General features: G+C 43.4%; 1 protein-coding gene across 2 annotated transcripts in view; it reads left to right on the forward strand.

The window, feature by feature from the left end:
• The window catches only part of BTBD1 (BTB domain containing 1), a 256,914-nt gene that overhangs the window by 194,218 nt on the left and 38,828 nt on the right, over window positions 1-23,868 (forward strand). For both annotated transcript variants that reach the window (XM_078684739.1, XM_078684738.1), the window contains exon 6: window positions 1,614-1,701. In XM_078684739.1, coding sequence (XP_078540865.1) covers window positions 1,614-1,701 — 88 coding nt within the window. The remainder of the gene's footprint in view (window positions 1-1,613; window positions 1,702-23,868) is intronic.

A 23,868-nucleotide genomic window follows, 5' to 3' on the forward strand; every position in this document is an offset into this window, starting at 1 on the left:
AGTGTATGTTGTCTAAACACGCAGATCCTGTATATTTTCTATAGGAACTACACAACACCTAAGTGCAATGACAAAACAATAATTCACAAGAGAAACCTTATACAACTATATGCAGGTGAATCAACCAAATGTATCAAAACATCTAAACCAACCATGCCTGCCCACTCCTTTATAAAAACTTGGGGAGTAAAATGTACATTCCAATAAATGAAAAAATATTCAAGAAAATGTGGAAAGGGTTTGCATTGTGTACCTAAACTGTCTCCTGAGAGTGCTATGATCTCCTGTAAAATTACATAAAGCTACCTTTAGAGAAGATTGTGCATGCTGGAGATGAGAAGAATATGGCAACACTGTGGAACGTGCTCTTCTCATGCAACAGACAGGAACAATATTGGTGCAAGGTTGTCGAAAAGATAACCCAGAATATTCCAACTCATTCTGTAACACTTCCTTTCAATGCTGATAAATATGCCATCTCTAAGCAGTCCAAAAATCAAGTTACTCAATACCTAACTGATAATTGCACTAAAGAAAATAAAATGTGCATGGAAATGCCCTGACTAGTGTTGGAACACAGTATGCCAGACCCAGAGACTTGAATTTAAAAATCCATTACTACATCAGAAATGATCGGGCAGAGACAATCCATGGCCTATTTTCACAGTCCTCCCGAACAGACAATCTTCAAGAACCAGCCAGTGGAGAGAGCCCACAGGCTGACATTCAGTAAACGACCACGATGTTTGGTAGATATATAATGCTGCATAATGAACACCTCAAATCCCATTGCTTTATATACACACATACCCGGCCTGCTTTTTCTGCAAAAACACTCATAATTTACATAACTGTGATCTATTCAAAGTTATCAGACCACTTCACTTTTTCTTCTAATCCATTTGCTCATAGTCCTGTAAACAAAACGATGCGCAGCTGTATCTGGAACTGTAAAAACTCTAAAACCCAAAGGAAGGAAACATTCCTGTATCTAGATGGAATTCACAAACGTCTGATATGTCACGTTTAACCAATTTTGAATTTAATGTTATTATTGTGATACTAATTGACCTCATATGATTTTTAAAATGGGAGGAAAAGCTACTTCTTAAAGTCTAGATGAGTAATTATTTTCGGGCACTTTCTGTTCTCTCCAGGAATCTATTGCAGATATCAAAGCGCTAGTTGTTTAGCCCTTTAGCATACTGGATTATGCATTAATATAATGTCTGGAATGCACTGGTGGCGGTGTATTATGGTGGGCTATCACATGATAACTAGACAACCAAGCCTCACTTTGAAGTCCTGATAACTCCAGAAGGGCACAATGAAAGTGTGGTTTTCCAGTCTACATCCAGGAACATAAGCATAATAATGCATTTAAAATATTTTTTTCTCTCAAAAGAAAAATATTCAACAAATATCTTAATATGCAGGGTCTCACGTTGAGGACAATGACAAATACATATATTTAATTAATTATTTGTTCATGGTGAATATAGTGTGCATTTAAAGGCCAGTCATGCTGACATATAACAATAAAATGCTATTTGAATAATCATTGCGGATGTGTTTAGTCCTATGTTTTTGACAATGTAACATGTGTCTTTAAGGTTTACAGTAAACCGAAGGATATCCATTGTTGGTTTTGGACTGTATGGATCAATACATGGCCCCACAGATTATCAAGTCAATATACAGGTAAATGTATTTCTTAAATTACTGTTACCATTTTGAAAGGGGCACATTTAGTGGAGAAGTGTGGCTCAGTGGTTAGAGGCGGCAGACCCGGAAGCTGAGATCAGCCGTGGACCAGGGTTCGATTCCCCGCCTCGGCGGGTCTCGGGCTCAAAAATTCCACGGACTCGACAATTCTCGCTCCGGTGCCTACTCAACTCACGGGGTCACACTCTGCGACTCTGGGCAATAGCTTGCTTAATCTCCACTACGGCCCCTCGCGGCGGGATGCCTGGCTTTCACCTTGTGAATACCCTGCCGGGGTATCTCTCACAGGGGAATACCAGGACGGGTTCCCTAAGCAAGCGCCTTGAGACCCCTGGGTGAAATGTGCGCTATATAAATCGAAATACATTTACATTTACATTTATGTATTTAGTGTGTGTGTGTGAGGAAGCAATAACTTTGAGGGAGTGGATTATAAATGCATTAATCTGGAAAGTGTTTGTTTCCTTCACACATTGTAATAGTAAAAGTCTGAATAGAGTGTTCCATTATATTGCTACCACCACTGAAAAAGATTGTGATTCTATTTGTATGCAGCAATATATATCAGAGTAGTTATGAGAGAGACAGGACTTTCTGCCCTATGTTTGTTTGCCTTTTAATTAGAAGGCAGTGGCATGGTTGGCAACATTTGTAAGCAATCCAGAAATTCTAATTTGTCTAATGTAAAGTGCGAGAAGATTCAGTCAACAGAGGCTGGAGTTGATCTGGTAACATTCTTATTTATTTTTTATTTATTTATTCAAAGTTTTATATAGCGCGAACAAGATCTTTGCAGATATCATAGCGCTTCACAGAAGCAGGGGGTGATGGCAACAGGAGGGTGACTAAACATATTATTGGGTACAGTATAATAGTCAAAAGCATGATCGGATAGCAGTCATGTGCTCATAAAATACCAATAGACAATCAGGTAAGCAATAATATAGGACGTTGCAAAGTCTTTGATCCAACTACAATAGATATCAGGAGAGCTTAGGCTATAAGGATGGCATATACCACTTTCTTAGCGTTACAGAGAACAAGGGGTAGGGATATCAAGGGGGTGATTCAACAAACTAACGTGTACAGTATAGTAATAGGTAGTGAATGAGTAACATAATAGGATCGTAATCAAATAAGAATATGATAACATTAAACATTAAACAGTCAAGTAGCCAGTGATACAAAAGCGGTGCAAAGTCTCTGATCCAACAACAATAAAGTTCAGGTGAACTTGGCCATAAGGATGGCTTTCACCTCTTTCTTGAAGAATGCAGTGGAGGAGATAAGCCTGGTTTCAGGGGGAAGTGCATTCCAGATCCTGGGTGCCATTCCTGAGTAGGAGCGTTTGTACGTTTTTTCCTTCCGGAATCTGCGAGGTTTCAGGAGTAGATTTTTTGTACTTCTATTGGATCTCGAACCTCCTGATATAGTCAACTTTTGAGTGAGGTAGTTGGGTGCCTTGTGGTGTACGGCCGAGTGTGTCATAGCGGCAATTTTCAGCTGTATTCTGGCTTCAAAGGGCAGCCATTTCAGGGATTTCAAGTCAGGGGATATATGAGAGTGTTTTCTTGAGCCAGGAATGAGTCTCGCGGCAGCGTTCAAGGAGGCTCTTAGGGGTGCGGTTGTTGATAGAGGGAGTCCGCTGAGGGCCACAATTCCATAGTCTATGCGGGGGATGACTAGGGCTTGTACAGCAGTTTGGAAGTCTTTGACTGGGAGGAAGGGTTTAAGATTCCTCAATGTGTTGATTTGGAAATTAGCTCCTTTCGTTGCTTTGCTAATGTGCTGTTGCATGTTGAGCTTTGCGTCAAGTGTGATGCCTAAGGATTTCGCAGAGTCCACGATGGTGGGTCGGACATTGAGTGCTGTTAGGTGATTGAGCCAGATTTGGGTGGTGGTAATTTTCGCAGGGGGTGATATCAGAAGGAACTCAGTTTTCAGAGCATTTAGTTTGAGGTGATTATCGGCCAACCACGATTGGGTGTTTCTAAGTGTATAGTTCAGAAGTTTGATATCTTCCGGGGCTTGAACCTTTAGGTAAAGTTGAGTGTCATCAGCATACATATGGAAGTGTACATTGGATGCTTGGAGCAAGGTGGCGAGTGGTTCCATGATGAGGTTGAACAGTGTGGGTGAAAGGGAGGATCCTTGTGGGACGCCTAAATCTCCTGGCACAGGTGAGGACAGCACATTGTTGATCTTGAACTTCTGAGACCGGTTATGTAGGAAGGAAGTGAACCATTTGAGAACAGTCCCGGATAAACCCATTCTAGTGTTTAGCAGCTCCAGTAGGTTCTCGTGTTTGACCGTGTCAAATGCTGAGGAGAGGTCAAGAAGGATGAGGAGGCATGAATCATTCCGGTCAAGGATTTGGAGGGCGCCATGGCCGTTTCCGTGCTGTGTTTCGCTCGGAAGCCTGATTGATGAGGGTTGAGGAGGTCAAACTGGTCAATGTGTTTTGTTAGTTGGAGTTGTACACATTTTTCCAACAGTTTGGCCAAGGTGGGGATATTGGTGATAGGGCGGTAATTGTTTAGGTCAGACGGGTCAGCTGTAGGTTTCTTGAGTATGGGCGTGACTTGCCCCACCTTGAGGGAGTCAGGGATGAGACCTTGTTGAAGGGAGCTGTTAATTATTTTGGTCCAGAGTGGGAGGAGCAAGGGGGTGAAGTCTTTTACAGCATTAGCAGGTAGGGGGTCTGAGAGGTGATTAGAGGGCTTCAAGGTGCCGAGCAGTTTGTGTATTGCTTCTTCAGATTAGGTGTCGAAGGTCGTCCATGATGCGTTATTTTTAGGTTGAGTGTTAGACATTCTGATGTGGCTAGGGTATCAGCTTGTTGCAGTTAATCAGTTTGGCTTTAACCATATGTTTTAGTGAAGCTCTTGTGTTCTTCGGGATACATGTAATGACAATTCATAGTGCAGGGTTAAGTACTTGGACTGCTGATTTCAGTAGTGTTGTGGTAACACAGTTTATTCATGCTGCCGTCTGCCTTTGGCCAATGGCAGCACTACCTCGCTGGTGCGGCCGACGCGGTTCCACCCGTTTTGCGGAAGTGCCGCACTTCCACAAAACGTGCGGCGCAGCCAACGGGTTAATATTAATGCTCACATTGTTTCTAATATTCAAGCACATTTATAGGCATGTGTAAGCCAGGGTTAATGAACAACAAGGACCGCAACACCACCGCCCTGCTGGAAAACCTCGCCAACCTCGGACTCAAGCAACTGGTCAACTCCCCCACCCACTACGCCGGCCACAAGCTTGATCCCGTCTTCTCTTCCAACAAGTACATCACCTTCAGCCACGCCACCGGACTCCACTAGACCGACCACAGCTGCGTCCACTTCAGCTTCAAAAGATCCACGACCCACCACCACCCACAACAGGTACCTCACAGGAATTGGAGCAAGATCACCGCAGACCAGCTCACCACCTCCCTCAGCCAGAGCCCACCCGCCAACACAACGGACCCCAACGAAGCAGCCCTCAACTTCACACAGTGGCTGACCGCCTGCGCCGACGACCTCGCACCACTAAAGAACCCTCCCAGCAGACCCCGAAGCAAGAAGGCATCCTGGTTCACCGACGACCTCAAGGACTCCAAGAAGACCTGCCGCACCCTCGAGAAAGCCTGGCTCCTCGACCGGACCACCGACAACATGACCGCCCTCAAACACGCTACCCGCAAGCACCACCAGCTCATCCGCACCACCAAGAAGAAATCCCTGAAGGAACGACTGGACAACAACGCCCACGACAGCAAAGAGCTCTTCACTATCGTCAAGGAGTTCTCCAACACCAGCACCGGCACCAACGACATCACTCCATCACAAGACCTCTGCGACTCCCTCGCCTTGTTCTTCCACCGCAAGATCGCCGACATCCACAACAGCTTCGGCGCCCCACCCACGCACCAAACCGTCGAACCACCGCCACCCTTCGCACCTGGACCACGGTGACCACCGAAGACACAGCCCGCACGATGAACACCATCCACTCCGGATCACCGACCGACCCCTGCCCACACCACGTCTTCAACAAGGCCGACTCCACCATCGCATCCTAACCCCGGAACATCATCACGCCTCCTTCAACACCGCCACCTTCCCGGAGAGCTGGAAGCACGCCGAGATCAGCGCCCTCCTGAAGAAACCTACAGCGGACCCCACCGATCTCAAAAACTTCCGCCCCATCTCGCTCCTCCCTTTTCCTGCTAAAGTCATCGAGAAGATCGTCAACAGACAGCTAACCGCCTTCCTCGAGACGAACGGATCCCTCGACCCCTCGCAGTCCGGCTTCAGAGCCAACCACAGCACCGAGACCGCCCTCATCGCAGCCACCGACGACATCCGGACCCTGCTCGACAAGGGGGAAACAGTGGCCCTCATCCTCCTGGACCTCTCCGCTGCGTTCGACACGGTCTGCCACCGCACCCTAGTCGAGCGCCTCAGCAACATCGGTATCCAAGAGAAGGCACTGGAGTGGATCATCTCGTTCCTCGCCGGAAGAACACAAAGAGTCCGCCTCCCCCCGTTTCCGCTCCGAGGCCACCAAAGTCATCTGCGGCGTCCCGCAAGGATCTTCACTCAGCCCCACCCTCTTCAACATCTACATGAAACCTCTCGCAGCCATCGCACGCCAGCACAACCTCAACATCATCTCTTACGCCGACGACACCCAGCTGATCCTCTCCCTCACCAGAGACCATGACACCGCCAGAACCTGCCTACACGAAGGGATGAAAGATTTCGCCGAGTGGATGAAGGACAGCCGCCTGAAACTGAACTCGGACAAGACGGAAGTCCTCATCCTGGGATCTTCGCCCTCCGCCTGGGACGACTCCTGGTGGCCCCCAGCCCTGGGCACCGCACCCAAGCCAACCGACCACGCACGCAACCTGGGCTTCATCCTGGACCCCTCCCTCTCGATGACCAGACAAGTCAACGCCGTCTCCTCATCGTGCTTCAACACCCTGCGTATGCTTCGCAAGATCTTCCGCTGGATCCCGACCGAGACCAGGAAGACTGTCACCCAGGCACTCGTCACCAGCCGACTGGACTACGAAAACGCCCTCTACGCCGGAACCACAGCCAAGCTACAGAAAAGACTCCAGCGCATCCAGAACGCCTCCGCCCGACTCATCCTGGATGTCCCCCGCCGCAGCCATATCTCCAGCCACCTGAGGAACCTGCACTGGCTCCCCGTCGACAAGAGGATCCCATTCCGGCTCCTCATCCACGCACACAAGTCTCTCCACGACCTGGGCCCCAAGTACCTCAACGACCGCCTGACCTTCTACACGCCCACCCGCCAGCTACGGTCCACCAGCCTCGCCCTCGCAGCCGTACCACGCATCCGAAGAGCCACCGCCGGAGGAAGATCCTTCTCTTACCTGGCTGCCAAGACTTGGAACTCCCTCCCCATCCACCTTCGGCTGACCCAGGACCATCTCACCTTCAGGAAACAACTCAAGACCTGGCTGTTCGAGCAGTAGCATACCCCTCCCCCCAAGGGCCTTGAGACCCTCCTGGGTGAGTAGTGCGCTATACAAATGGCATGATTGATTGATTGATTGATTTAATGTGAGGACTATTGGAGCTGCTTTACTCTGAGAATTCAAGTACACTTCGGCCTGATACCTGGTAATGAAAACCCTTAACGGTAGATGGCTCTTCAAACGCCAAACTTACACTAGAGTTTCAAATACCAGAGACCTATTGGAGGAAATGAAAAATCTCAATTATCGAGTGGCCAAGATTCTGTTTTTTAAGTAGTAGCGTTATTCAAATGTGCCATCTTCAGACATTGTGTTACAACTTCGTTATGTATGGAGGAATTTTTAATAACCATCGTGTGTGGAAGCAAAGTGTTTGGTACTTCTCTGGCATGAGATAACAGGATGTGATCATCTGCAATATGTAGAAAGTTTGGCGTCTCAGAAAACTGAGATTGCAGCTTATAGGGAATGTGGTCATTTAGCGGCGAGTGTTTTGATGTAAGAGCCTGTGTGGTTGTAGTACCTAATTGTTTACTAATTACGCTTATTTTGTTAGTGTTGAAATTGTTCGAGAAAAATTAAGCACATTTATAGCATCTAGTTTATCCAGTTGAATGGGGAAGGAGTTGCTTTAGGACGATGATTTCAGTGAATTTGTTTGGAGTGTTATGTTTTATCAGAGTTGATTTAGGAATGTGTACAGGAGGCTTTAGGCCTTCATTATGAGTGGCTTTATGCTTTCCACATTGCCGAGTTATCATGAATGTGGGTCCTGCTAATTTTGGGGACCCAGAAAGAACGTGGGTTATGTCTTTCTGTAGAAGAAAATGGTGCATTTAGTATTTCTGCAATGTTTCATGTATGTTTTTCAGCAACTGTGTGAACACATAGCATAATAATACAGATGGACCCTGTAACTATAGTTTCCAATCCCCTTGATATTAAACTGCCACTCCTAAAAAGGGCTATAGTCGAGAAGATAGCCAATTTGAAACGTCATATTTGAATTTTTAGCTGGATGTTGGTAAAGGCATGTGGTTAGTTGACAGAAGAGAAGCGATTAGTGGCCAAGTCATCTTTGCCTGTACAGGGACCTTTAAACATTTGGATTAACGATATCAGTGTACATTGAGAAAGGTATCCAGAAGTGCCAGTCCAAGTTGATAGGGCCATGGGTGTGAATGAAGTCTCGCTTGGCAATGAGGAGGTAAGTAACAGGCCTTCCCGTGCATTGGTTTGAGAGAGTGTTGTATGAGATTTATTGGCTGGGGGTGGGGACAGTGGGGGGAAGTCTTGTTCCACCATATATTGTAAGTATCCCAGTAGATTGGTGTGAAAACAGAGATGAAGGTGAGATGTCTTTTTTCCTGTTTTCTGAAGTATTTTACAGGGGTGTGGAATTTAATAAAATATCTACTTGTCCATGGGGCAAGTTGCTTAATAAATCTACTTGTCCTGTAACAAAATCCACTTGTCCCCTTTGTGCCATGTAATGTGGCAACAAATTAAGCAACAATCTCATTATATAAGAGTTCTGATATAGCTTTTCCGATTATGCCAGGGTTCATACTATAGTAGTGTTTGAATACTAGCAATTCCCTTATGCTGCTATGTTTCTGCAGGTCTACATACTGGGGCTGAAGGTAGTGGTAAGCAATAGTTCCAGGGTTGGAATGCCCTTTTTAGTCTGTGCAAACCTACGAACGTGCATGTTTTAAGGGTTTTCACCAATTCTTCTCTAATCATTTACCATACTGAGAACGGTTGGAAATGTACTATTGACAGTGGCAGACTTAAAACTTCTTCCAGGGTTGGGAAAAAGTGGTTGGAGGAAAAGTGAACTTGAAAACATTCAGATTTTTACATAAGCAAATCTACACCTGCACATTTGCTCATGCTAAAATGCAGTACACAATTTCTGGGAGTACTATTTCTTGGCCTACTTCTGTAAATTCTTGTGTATTCATGGTAACTGTACATATGCACTTAATGCAAGGATATATACCACGGATGCACTTTTGAGACTTTCTTTAATAATTGGGCCTCTAATTTGGCCTGGCGTTAACCATGACCTTTAGTTTTGTTTTTTATTCTGTCTCTCTCCGTCTGTCTATAAGCTGGCGTCCCTGTAAGTGACAGTATTTTGCTCTTTTAGAAGGAGCATATCGGCACACAAAGTAGTTTTGTTCAGTGCCCAGAACCGCTGTGGCAATGTGCGCTGACCAACATATGATTTGTTTTGCTTTTGCCGATGCTTGTTAGAATGGTGAGGACCCAGCAGCTCCCACACTGTTAAGCTCTTACAAAACCCATGCCTAAACAAGTCACGCCTTGACAAAACCAAAAGGCTGAACACCAGTTTCAGACTCACTAGCTTTGCCAATGCTTGTTTATTTTTGTTTTCCATATTCGTAGTTAAACTGGTTACACTGATATTCCATTCTGAATATTTTTGGGAAATACTAACATACATCAACATGTTACTAAATGATGCTACAAAGATACGGTACCTACAATCTTACAGTAGTTTAGCTAAATGTTTTCTTTTCTTACATGCATTTTTTTGTGAACGTCTTATTTTGAAAGCAAAGAATCATCACTCTTACTTTCTAGCTTCTGCAAATATTTGCATATAATCAGAGAGCATTCTGGGTGCATTATACAGAGCCTGATATTACTAAACTTTGAAAATGTGTGTACACTTTTATACTGGAACCACTGTCAGTAGTGCACGCTGAGCTTAAAACATTTACTTTTAGTTCTCACCCTAATAATAAAGGCTTTGCGTTAATGAACCATATATACAATCTTGAACCGCATTAACACACATATTACATATAACACACACCTTACCTTAATTGTAGAGAATTCCCTTCCCTGATCCACAATGTGGTACTGTAAACTGGCAGCCAAAGGGTTTATGCTGCAGGTGGTTGGCTCTATTTGTCCCAAGGACAAAATGCACAATAAAACTTGTTGCCCTTGACCTCAAACAATATGTCCCGGGCGTCGGGCTATAGGAATTCCACATCCCTGATTTTATCAGATCAACACCAGTAAAAGTCTAAGCTTGTGAGCCCTTATAGGCATCTAGATGCCGTGGACAATGACTGCAGCGTAGGAAGAAGCTAACATGAGTTGGTCCCATTCGGGCCTACGCTCATAGACCTTTAATACAGCCTTATGTATTCAAGATTTGTGTGTGCCTGCCTAGGATCGTCAAGAATATGGCCAAGTATTGATTCATGTTTATGTAACACCTAATAGAGACGGAACATACAGGGAATAATATATGTTTGTCTTGAAGAAAGCTCACAGCACTTTAAGAGAGGACAGGTAGGGGCTGAAACATGTAGACCAATAATACAAGTTTAAATATTAGCCGTCCCCCCACCCAATTATAACCGAACCACCTGGGGACACCAAAACAATTTTTTGGTTCATTTTGAGGTATCTTGTAACAACTGCTATATTTCCATATGACAAATGGGGAGGATTTATTTCTGTACCTCCATTTCCAATACTTCCTAATCTACCCCACTAGATCCCATCATCGTAGGAAAATTAACCCAGGAAACTTCTATAAAAGCTCCCCAGATTCTCAGGGTTGCAGCAAATGCTGTGAACAACCATTTCCAGTTTCAGGCAGGTACCCTAGGCTGGAGCATGCCACGCAAAGGTAGGTGAGTGTATTTACCTTCACTTCACATTCTAGTAGATTACATGAACGCCATTTTGACTTCAGTAGTCCATTTGCCCAGTGAGTACTTTTTTGTTGATAAATAATTTGGAGACTCACCCTCTTGAATTAATACATGTCTTAAAACTCCCCCTCTGCATACCTAGTATTTTTTATAAACCAGGCTAAATTTAGATTTTTCACAGCCTGGAGGGTAGAAAATCATGGTCATGGAGGCTAAGATTACGCAAATCTCCTTTATTGCCACAGCTCAGCAGTAACAATGAAGAGAATATAGAACTCAAACAACATTCCATTATAGTATACATAGCATGAGCACACATCCATCTTCCTTCTTTGTCTTAGTTACGTACTGCGAACAAGAAACATAACTTTGAAATGATAAGAAGGACTCTCTTTAAACAATAGAAATCCAAAGGTGACTTATTCTGAAAGAAATAAGAGACACAATAAGTCAAAAGAAAGAAACCCTGGGAGGGTTAACAAGTGGCGGGATAATCTTAGCCTCCTTGTCCTTAATAAAATCCAGATTTTCTGCCCCCCAGGCTGTGAAAAATCAAAATTTTATGTCATGACACAGAGGCCAACATTATGCAAGTTTAAAGTGAATTGAGCACGTTGTCAATCACATTATTGATTGGTCTAAAATAACCTCTTTTAAACATACTTTCGTTTGACCAGTCAGCGGCTCTAAGAATATCTTGCAGCCCACCACCTAACATAAAAGCTTTAGAAGCCGATGCGCCTCTGAGGGAGTGTGCATCGAAGTTAGACACATCAACACCACTCTCACTCATCACTTTCATCCATCTTGCAAGCGTGGGAGATGAGGCAGCTTTATGGGGAGATCTGTGAGAGATCAAAAGTTGAGTTCCAAAACCTCTCAGAGAGGCAGTTCTCTTTTCATACTCTTTTAGGCATTTGACAACACATGGACTTTCATTCAAAGAGAAGAAAGAATAGAAATTTGAAGATGACATAGTTTTTGTCCTTTTTTAAGATAAAAACAAACTCCCCCAGGTTGATAAGCTATGCTAGTAATATCTAAAGCCTTCACATCAGAAGTTCGTCTAAAAGAAACTAAACAAAGCAAAACAGTAAGCTTATAAGAGATACGTTTAAGAGAAAGGTTAACATTGTCACCCCAAGAGGATAAAAGTATTCAAAAATTTCTTACGTCCCATAAGGCCGTATATTTAGGGGTTGGAAGTTTAAGAACCCGCATACTTCGCATACTTCTCATAATTGTTTTTGTCAGAAGGTTTTGTCCCACCGAGACACCATCAACTAAGGAATGACCTGCAGCTATTGCTGATCTATAGACATTAACTGTTCTGTAAGATATGCCAGAAGCAAAGAGTTCTGATAGGAAATTAACTACTTGAACTAAATCAGTTGAAACAGGATCGTAGTGTTGAATACACCAGGGAACCCATTTATTCCATGCCAGTCGATATGCCTGCCTTCTTCCTGATGCCCAGGAATCAGATGTGAGTTGGAAAGCATCTTGCGAAAGCCCTGGGATTTTCCATTGTCGCCTGAAATCTTCCATGCCGTCAAAATCAGTAGACCTTGGTCTATGTGAGGATGAGATCCGCCCTCTGGACCCAGAAGTATTTGCTTGAAAGGCAGTATTAGAATTGGGTAGTCTACAGTTGTCTCTAAAATGACTGGGAACCATGCCTGCGACCTCCAAAGAGGGGTTATCACTACCATGTTCTGCATGTAACGACTGGCATGCACGAGAAGGCATGGAAGCATGACAAACAGAGGGAAGGCATATGGCTTTAAGCCCCACTAGTCCTGGAGCAAGGCATCCACCCCTGATGCTTGAGGATCCAGCTTTCAGCTGAAGAAGCTCTTTAACTGAGTGTTCAATCTGTCCGTGAAAAGATATGTCCCGAACGGACCCCATCTGTCTTGGATTATTATAAATACCCCTCTGTCTAGTTTCCAGTTGCTGGAATACTTGAAATTCCTTGACAACCAATCCGCTACACAATTGTTCAAACCAGGAATGTGCTCTGCTGTAACAGAGAGTCCTTGTTCAAGCAATAGCTCCAGAACCCTTTCGCTATTTCCGTAAGACCCTTCGAGTGGGGTCCCCCCATCTTGTTGACGTATTTCACTGCAGAGACATTGTCCAAGCGCAGCATTATGCAACATTTCACCGAATTCTGAGTGAAGCTTCGAACCGCAAAAGAACCCGCTAGAAGTTCCAAGCAGTTGATATGAAGATCCTTATCGAGTTGTGTCCACCGACCCCCTATTGATGAGTCTCCACATGTGGCACCCCATCCTTCTAGGCTTGCTTCTGATTCTATTACTAATTCTGGGGATTCCCCAAAGATGGCCCTGCCATTCCAGGCATCTGCATTCTTTACCCACCAAGTCAGTTCCTTCTTGGAGTCCTGGTCTAGACATGTCATTTGTGAGTAGGAGAGATTTGTCCTGAGAGCTTTTGCTTTCAGTCTCTGAAGGGCTCTGTAATGTAGAGGTCCAGGATAAATTGCCTGGATGGTTGAAGAGAGATGACCCAGCATCCTGGCCAAACGTTTCAAGGGAAAAAATTCCATTGATAGCATCTTTCTGAGCTCTTTCCGAAGTTTCATTATCTTTTCCCTTGGTAATTTCAGTTCTGCATTCAGTGTGTTGACCATGAAACCTAGAAATTGCGTTTCTTGGCTTGGTATTATACATTACTTTTTTGTGTTTATTACGAAGCCTAAATGTTGTAGTAGTACATATAGTGGTCCCAGTAATTCAAGACTAACTGGATAATATACATAGAATAACATAAACAACCGAATAGCAATACTCTGCAAAAAGTTATTATGTAGCAAATGTTATTTAATCACACTGCCACATAGTGGAATACATTACATATATGTCCAAATTCAAATTTCATATGTACAAAGGTGCCCAGCAGGACAGGGAAAGGAAGAGAGGTAAGTGAATTTGGTGAGGATACATGATCGTGAGGAAAGCATGGAAAACAGTGGAATCATATGCCAAATTTAGAACAAATCGGGCTTTCAGTATCAAGCCAAGGGTACATGAACTATCCATACAATTTAGGCAGCTAGACCCCATTGGTGAAACACAATTAATATAGTCTCTGTTGTTTCCAAGGGCTGGCGTAAAGAAGCGGAAATGTCGATGTTTCGACCCCAAAGTTTTAACGTAGCCTGATTAACACCTTACACAGGGGTCTTCATCAGGACAGTGTTGAAGGGAGGGCACCTAAAGTCAAAGTATAAAACACAATTGGTACCGAGGAAATAATTGTCACTAACCGAACTAAACTATTAAATGCAGTCAAGAAACCAAAGGAGAGTATGCCCCTGTATCTCTTTACCTGATCTGTATCGGAAATTCGTGGTGCAGGAGACACCGTATCTGTTAAATAAACAGAAAAATCATGCAGTTTGCATCGTCTAATGCCGGGTTTGTGGTAGCGTTACCCCAACCGCTTCCCTCTGAAGACTGAGCTCCTGAGATTCTTCCGTAAGATACACTTGCGATATTTCTTTAGACACTCGGAGGCTCCACTTAGAATATCACAAACTGGATTACTGGTTTGCAGCAGGTGCAGTGGCACAGAGGCCAAAAGTTGTCTTAACTCCTTTAAACCCCAAATACTGCTGTATTTTACTACTAAGCAGGCAGCCACAAGTGCAGTTATCTTGCAGGCAACAAGGTCATTATTTGAATTGTGTAGCTGTGGCACCGGGACCAAACGCTCTAGGCACCCCACTAAACACCATAATGTTGCTATATTTTATTCCTAAATAGGCAACCACAAGTGCAGTTACCTTGCACCTAACACTATCCTGGTTTGAATAGTGAAGCAGGTGCAGTAGCACCAGGCGCCAAAGTTGTCTGAACTACTCTAAACACATAATATTGCTATATTTGACTACTAAACAAGCAGTCACAATTGCCGTTATCTTACAGTTAAAAGGGATTTGATTTGAGTAGTGCAGCGGGTGCAGTGGGCTTGGGACCAAAAGCTCTAGGTACCCTACTAAACCTAGATTATTGCAAAATTGTACAGCTGGTCACTAGTGCATTTATCTAGGCAATAGGGTCATGTTTTGAATGGTGTGGCAGGTGCAGTAGCACCAGGACCAAAAGCTCTAGGCACCCCACTAAACACTTAACATTGCTATATTTTACCACTAAATAGGCAGTCACAAGTGCAGTTACCTAACAGATAACAGGGCCATGATTTGAATAGTGCAGCAGGTGCCGTGGCACCAGGCTCAAAAGTTGACATAACTCCTCTAAACACCAAACATTCCTATATTTTACTACTAAACAGACCGGCACCAATGCAGTTATCTTGCAGGCACCAGGGGCATGATCTGAGTGGCACAGCAAGTGCATTGGCACCGGGCCCACCTAATATTGATATTGCATCAATTAATTCTATGATTTCCCTCTCTCTCCCATTTTTCACCAGCCTGCACTATACCACTAGTATCAACACATTATATTTTGCATTTTTGTACATTAACAAGGCATAACAGACTTTCTGTAACACACATTGTACAACTACTCAGCAAACTGCAACTTGCAACAAAAAACTGCTTATTATTACAGCATAGGCGAAATCTAATGCATTTACCAATTTTTGTTTCTTTCTTGCTTTCCTGCTTTTTTTCCTCAAAGGCAAGAGACTGGCAAGCAATAGCAGAACTATTGGCTGTTTTTTAGGTCTGTGTTAGCCAAGATTTTTTGATTTAAATAAAGTTATGTGCATAACATAGTCACTTGTAGAGGTTTTCAGCTACGCTTTGTCCATTTGGCTGTGGTTGTTTTCTTTCACATTTTTCTCCAACACACTCAAGCATGCAGCAGGGGGCAATGCATCTGTCAACTTCAGCCATTGGCTGACTTCACTATGAATTGGGCATGCTGCACTTTCACAATGAAGTTAAGTATCAAAATGGGGTAACCCAGTATCCCTATAAACCTGGGCAGTAAGACAATTATTATAAACAATTGGTTCATTCGGGTGCACTATATTTCTTTGCTTATCTCATATCTTACACACAATATATTCATTCATTGCAGGGTGAGAAAATCAAAACAAAATCATTCATGAAAAAGGAAGAAAGAATCCAAACCATCTGCGATATTGCAAGATATTTTATAAATGTTATTCATTTATGAGTTCTTTCATTTTAAGGAGGTGATAAAGGTAAAAGGCTGTCAATTTTATACAGTGGTGGGCAAGGTGAAAAATTGTGACAGTTAGTGCCCAGTGCACCAGTTGAGTACTTTTAGTCATTATTCATCACTTTATGTATTTTAGGTATTTTATGGCTTAGAAATCATATCATGCTTTTACAGTATTATTTTATAATACTCTTCGTGCTGTACGCATAGTACTTTATAACCAGTATTACGATTGTAGCAGTACATTTCTTATGCTTGAGAAAGAAGACTGTTCAATAAATACTTTTTATTGAAAACGCCCGTCTCTCTATTTCTCAGCACCTCTGGGGAAACGAAGCATGCACGATTGACTGAGTAAAATAGCTATCTATTGTTTCCGCAACTCTAGAGATTGATTTCTTATTCTTGGGAAACAAAGTTGTCATGTTTATGCGGTTGTCAGAAACTAATCCCCTCTTGTGCATTCGAGAAAGTTTCTAGTGACCTCTGAGCTAGCTGGCACTCACAATTAAGTTTAATATATTCGGTAGAGACCTAGTCGACCTCAGTCCTACGTCTAAACTACAGGATATATTATTCCAATGTGCAGAGCCTATTGGGAATATAGGAACTACCCTACAGTTGTCTCAATAAAAAATATTGCCCAAACATTACTACAAGTTGCTGCTTTTCTCCATGAATATTACACAAGCACTAAAGTTTTGTAAAAAAAAAAAAAAATGACAAAAGAAAATTGCCAAAAGGCCTGAGGCCACGCTACACCTACTCACTGGGCCAATACGTATTTAAATAATTAGATGAAACTCTAGCTGCTGGTTGTGACAACAGATAATTAATGTGCTACTTTGACCTCAAACAAATTATGAATGCATGCTACCGTAGTCGAAGCTGAAAAACAAAGTTGACACCATCACATAAAGATAAAAATAAAACGTTTTTTGAATGTGCAAGTAAGTGCAGGGTTCCTCCAATAGCATAAAGAAATTAGCTTGATGTGGAAAATCATTTATCTTTGTGTGCACTTGGCCAACTAATAATGTAAAACACGTTTAAATCACAGCTCCCAACATGAGCACAGACCATACAAGTTTCAGCACTGCAACAACAAGGTGATGTCTCCAAGTGATTTCTTACACGTATACTGAAAATAGTATTACGCTTCAAAATAAGATGCCTAACATAACTTCCAATATAATAGAAACGTGCAAACAATAAAATGACTACATAAACATTTTGTTAAATAAGTGCAAGACATTCACTATAGTGCAATATTAAGTGCACTTGCAAAAATGCTGTCCCTCAACAGAGCAGACACTTCAAATCCTAATCACAGTCTGGTAAAGAAACTAAAGACAGCTGCCATTCAGGAGAATGCCAATGAAAACAAACAGCACACCGCTTATCAAGCTTTGTCTATTCTAAGAGTTGATACACTTTGCGATTGAGAAGCAAGTTATGTACGTGTATGTATTATAATGTATATTTTTAACAACATTTCGGCTGTCGCTTGACCTAAACTAAAAAATACTCACAAGAGCCGTAGAGTAACTTGGCCTTTTGTTTATCAGTTAATTCACTGAGCTGAAAAAGCGTTTGGACGAAAGGAAAATGTATTAAGGCCTGCGCCCGACTATCAGATCGAAGTTTGTTGAAGCATTGCTCATGACTTCTGTTTTGCTCATCCTTCTTACTGCAATTTATTATGTTGTCACAAGAAGAGGAATTTGTCAATCTCCAGTTCAAGCTGTTTGATTTCTCCCAGGCATCCTATGTTGTACAACAAATGATGTGTTGAATATTAGCAGTTAATTCTGTTACTTGTGAAAGGTGAAGGTTTGATAGTGCTTTGGCCTGAAGTCAAAACAGTGCCAACTTCTCATACTTGCTAACAGAGCCACCTTCTCACAGGCTTCAGTGGCGGTTTTTCATTACCCTCTGACGCATGCTTCTCACAGTGCCCTGCAGTGCCTGTCCTTCTCACTATCTTCCAATGACTGCTCCACAGTGCCAGATCAGTTCTTATCACCAATGCCTGTTTCACTCTGTCAGTCAGTGACTACTCCTCGGGCTACCCACGAGTGACCGCTATTAACGGCGCCATCCGAGACCCTCTCATCGCACTGCCCACTAGTGCCATCTCCTTACACTTGTAAATTTGTCAAACATTTCACCAGTGCCAGCTACTTAACAGTCTAATATTCTGATACTGCCACCCAGCGTTAGCATCGCACAGCCACCAATGTGTGCTCCTAACACTACCCACCACTACCAGTCATTACTCCTTGTGGAGCCTGCTCATTGTTCTGAACACCAGGTAGAGTTTGTCACCCTACAGCTTATATGGCCCCACCACTTCCCGCTAATGCCAGGAGCATGCTCTTGCTCCTGATTCTGCCTCTCATATGCCAGCTCTTCTCGCCGACTACCGGCAGTATAACCACTGCTCGTCAATGACTTTTCTTCACATTAACCGCTATTGTTGCTCCTCACACTATTCACACATGCTGGCTGCTAATAGTGCTCAGATAATATAAGGATATACACAAGGGTCTAAGGGTATTTATCGACCAACTAAATTCAATACCCCAAATTCAATACATATACAACATTAGGGAGATAGTCTAATTAGTCAGACAAAAACCTCTTATTGCTCTAAAGGAATGCTCACCAAACTCAGATAGCTTGCCCAGCACTCGGCAAGAGTGTGAATTCCATCAGCCCACCGCTTCGGCGGAGCATCCTCATCTGGAAAACAGTGGAGTAAAGTCTATGCAGCCAATGTTGCTCATAGGCTAACCATGTTGGGTACTTGACCTCTTACTCCAGATCAACTCAGCCAAAGTGCTTTTCAATATATGTGAGTGCTAATGGTGTGCAGCGCTGTTGTGGACGTGAAAATAAAAATGACTATAAGGGCGAAAAATATGTTTATTGGAGATCGTCCAAATGTCATGAATAAAAACAACCTGATAGTATGGAACAAATGTACTATCTCATGGCAATAGGTAATGTAATGTAAATGTAATGTAATGCTATGTGTGAAAAAATAAATGTATAATCAGTGAATGTTTCAAAAGGAATGAGTGCATCAGTTGTCGAAGACCACCCTACCAGAACTAGATGGTGTATACGTGTAGGTAAATGCGTACTCTTCTTTCCTAAAACAAACAAAAAAGAGGAAAGTTAAACTGAAAAATTAGGAGCAAAACATTGAGCAAAGAGGTAGTGTCAGATGTCAATTCTAAAAAGTAATTGGCAATACCAGCCCTGTAAGTGGCTCCATTTGAAAATACTATATTTCTAGAAGAAATTTTGAAATTACTCACCCAACTCGCTGTGGGAGTATGCCTCACCTCACCCGGCAACTGCTCGGTGGTTGAGGCCCCGCTCTATTTGTAAGTGAAACAAGGGAACACAGGTGATGACATCATACAACATGGTCCCTCAGTTTTTACTTAGGTATCAAATGAAATAAAATTAAACCTAAATCAGATATAAGATCTGGACATTCATACACTATGCTGAAATACAGGTAGGCCCCTTTAAAATAATATTTGTTGCCTTATGAGGGGATGATTAAAAGAGATTCATAGCTGATGGGGAATACTGGTCAATCAAAGCTGGTATGTATGGCCATTGCTCATAAATATGCACAGTTAGTCATAGCTGTTAGTAGGTTCAACATCTCTATACAAGCAAGGGATATCTAGTACAATGTTCAGAAAAGACCAAGGTTCTACCCAGAAGGGAATAACCTAACGGTTTGTCTAGATCGTTTAGAACCTTAAGGACATGTAGGAGAGAAAGCCAAGCAGCAGAAACCCTCCCATAGTGTCTCCTTACCTGTCCGTCGGTACCCCCGGTCGAGCTCCGAGCCGAAGGGGAGGTACCTGACGGCAGGATGGTGTTTCTTTTTATAGTGCCCCTGATTGGGACAACCAGCGCTCATTAATCAATAAGCCAATGAGCGGATGCAATGTTGTAATGCATGCCGCACTGCCGCCAATCGTATAATGCGAGATTTTCTCTGAGCTATCCATCGTGCGATAGAGCACGCGTCTAGTAGAAAACACTGCCTCTTTTGGAAAGCACGCATGCGCGCCCGGCAGAATACTCCGTGCTGCGCATGCGCGCTCCGGTTCCATGACGCTGTTTAGAGGCAGAGATAGCACAGAGATGTGTGAATTTAGAAACCGCATGGCATTATTTGAGGATTGCCTATAGATGTTGTGCATATTAATAGTGCCTCATATTGAGTTAAATGACGCTATTTAGAGGCTGAGACCGCACAAGGCTGCATGGATTGGAGAAGGCGAGTCGGGGCAAGTGCTATTGTTATAATTTCCAAAGTAGCAGCATTCAGTGTCACTGCACAACATTGTACGATATTTGCCTATAGATATTACACATATTGATAGTGCCTCATGTCCAATGCGGGCATAATGTTGTCATGACAAGACAAGAGTGGTTCAGAGGGAATAAGCTTCCAGTCAGGCTACCCACGCCATGTTTTCAAAATATTTGAACAAACTGGGGGATACTTACTATGTTTATTATATTCATAACTGGTCTATCTCATTTCTTTTGTTACTGTGGCCTGAGATCTTTACACAAGTACGATGGGATATGGCCCTTTCGTTACCCTGGATGGTATTTAAAGTCAACAAACCCGGGGTTGGGTTGGTGCATATGGTTTTTAATGCGAATGTTACTTAAATTGAGACCCAGCCTGGTGTGTGTCATAGATATTTAGGGAAGTCTGTCACTCTGGTTGAGCTGGCTCCTAGTACTCATTATGTATGAATGTTCTAGTGGGTGTCTTTCAGGATCGTACACATAGGTGCCACTACATTAAACATTATAACAAACTTTGTACATGGAGTTTATCAGTGAACAACCATTCGGATGATTTGGCAGAAGTTGTCCTATTGGAGATAGTATTCACATCGACACCCACGGAATGTTGTCGTTGAGGCCGTTTGTATCACATTTAAGTTTAAAAATCCACTTTTGTTCTTTGAACAGAAATCTTGAAATGTCAGTCACATGTTGGGGAATGAACGGACGTTCCAAACCCAGCCATCTCATGTCGTCCGCTTTGTGTTTTAGGGCCAGAAAGTGATTTGTCAGGCACGTAGATTGCTTGTTACAATGCACTGTGCTCTTGTGCTTACTGATGCACAATTTTATTTTGCGAGTAGTGTGACCTATGTATTTCAGTGAGCACGGACATGTAATCATATAGATAACACGATCTGAATTACAGTTCGTGTGGGTTTTCAAAATCCATGGCCTTCCTGTACCTATATCCACGGATTCTGTCCTTGCAGTCTGTGGGCACACACTGCACGAGCCACATGGATAATGGCCTCGTACTGGTGGAAGGTCCCAAAGGGTGTTAGTATCATTGCTTGACTGTGACCTAGGTCGTGTGTGTATCAGACTGTCACGTAGACTCGGGCCTTTCTTGAATGAGAACGGAGGCATAGGAATGCTCTCTGTTGCAACGTTAAGGATCCTCCAGTGTCTACGCACAGTCTTTTGCACTTTATTGGAAAGTGTGCAAAATGTGTTCACGAAAGTCAGCCTGTTTGTCGTTGGTTTGGTGATGCTATGGTCTAGCAAAGCATCCCGATTGCTGTTGGACGCCCTCTTCCAGGCACACCGCACGAGACGTTTGGGATAATCACGTGCCTGTAGTTGTGATGAAAGTTCCTTTGCATGCTTCTCAAAGAGTTCCGTTGTTGAACAGTTCCTACGGATCGTCAGGAACTGGCCTATGGGTAGGTTTTCACGCAGGGCTTTATGACGATAGCTGTTGAACGCCAGTAGAGAGTTCCTAGCCATTCGTTTTTTAAAGACTTCACAGTGTAGTTTCCAATTCTCCGGAAATATGGAGATATCGAGAAACGACAGTTTAACCTTGCTAAACTCGATGGTAAATCTCAAAAAAGAATTTTGTTGATTTAACCAGGCGTGGAAGGCTTGGATCTCGAGGGCAGAGCCCCGCCAAACCACCAAAATGTTGTCTATGTACCTCTTCCACAGCACCACTTGATGGAAGAAGGGGTTGCTGTGGTTGAGGACATAGTTCTGTTCAAACAGATGAACATAGAGGTTGGCGAGGCTGGGCGCAAAGACGCTGCCCATTGAGGTGCCCGAGATTTGAAGAAAGATCTGGTATTCGAACCGAAAATAATTCTCCATCATGGCGAGCCTGGTGCACTCCATGATGAAGCTTATCGGAGTGATGCTCTCCAGGTCTCGTGCCTCAAGCAAACCTCTGATGGAGTCCAGAGTCTCTTGTTGAGGAATGCACGTGTATAGCGACTCCACATCGAAGCTCGCTAATAGGTCAGTAGTAGTGTCGAACTCTATCCCTGGTAGAATCCTAAGTACATCTGCCGTGTCTTTAAGGTAGGTTGGCATCTCTGCAACCAATAACCGTAAGAAAAAGTCCACAAAAGTGGATAATGGTTCCAACAGAGAACCAATGCCGGAAATGATGGGGCGTCCCGGAGGTGGTCGCTGGGTTTTGTGAATTTTCGGCAGACAATAAAAATAGGGCATCACGGGATGGCTGGTAATCAAAAATTTCGCTTATAGGATTATAGTTTATTTGGTGGAAAAACCCCTGATTAAAAGAACGTTATGTTTACTTTTTCTAGACCTTCCCCTGAAGAAGGCAACTTGCCGAAATGCATAGGGAGGAGAGAAATGCAGATGTGATGCATGTTGGGATTTGAAGTTCTAATTGGAAAGCAAATGAAACAGTAGTGAATTAAAAAACAAGTTCAAGCAAGAAATGGTGTAAAGAATGAGTTTTATTTTGGATTTATTTTGTCAGTAGACACAGCAAGTTGACCTGTGCCCGAGGAGACACCCCATGGAGGTGGGGTTGCGACCACAGTGATTATTACAGTCCTGAGCGGGGAGTGATTCCTAGGAGCACGGCATAACAGCATTAAGCTTTTTTTAATTTCCGTGGTGCACGATCCAACCAATTATTGAGGAAACTACGGCACCCCTGGTGCCTCTGTGCATGTAGGGGGGCACATGGTCTGCCCACCTGTTCCTGCACGGCGTGCACTTCACAGTCCATGCCGTGCAGGAATGGTCTTTGGTGATCCCACGTCGGTGCCTTTCTAGGGCTCTGCTCTGAGTCTTACAAAGGCACCGCTCTGGGACTGCCCGCAAGATTTTAAATAATAATGCAGCGGGCATTGTGCGAAGACTTTGGTGGTCTTGGAGTTGGGCACTGGCATGGCGGCCTGCGCCTAGACCGCCAAGGGCGTAATCAGGCCCTTACTCTTGTGGCTGATGGGGATGTTTAAACTCTACAAAGAGAATTTAGCTTCCTGTTCTCTTATTCTCATCCTCTCTAGAAATGTTGTCTTCTCAGTCTGACCTAATGCTCCCATGCTCTCCTTGTCTCACTTTAGAACATTATAGTCAACCCCTCTCATGCTCACCCCTTACCCTTTAATTGCATTTCACCCTGTTCGAATTGTCTTTTTCTTCATCTCACTCCTTCCCGCTCTCTTAATCTCTTTATTTTTCTCCTCTTTTCATTTCTTCGTGTCTCTTACTCTTCTGTTTGCTTCCGTCTGTCAACTTTGTCTCTATGCCGTGACACTTTGTTGTGCCTTTTCTGTGCCCATCCTTTACTATTTGGAGGGATACGTCTTCCACATGTTACCATTCAGAACAGTGGTTGGGGAAGTGGGAATTCCCCTGCAGCGCCGGTGTAACTAGG

Source organism: Lissotriton helveticus, chromosome 3_2 (assembly GCF_964261635.1).
Source record: "Lissotriton helveticus chromosome 3_2, aLisHel1.1, whole genome shotgun sequence".
NCBI lineage: Eukaryota > Metazoa > Chordata > Amphibia > Caudata > Salamandridae > Lissotriton > Lissotriton helveticus.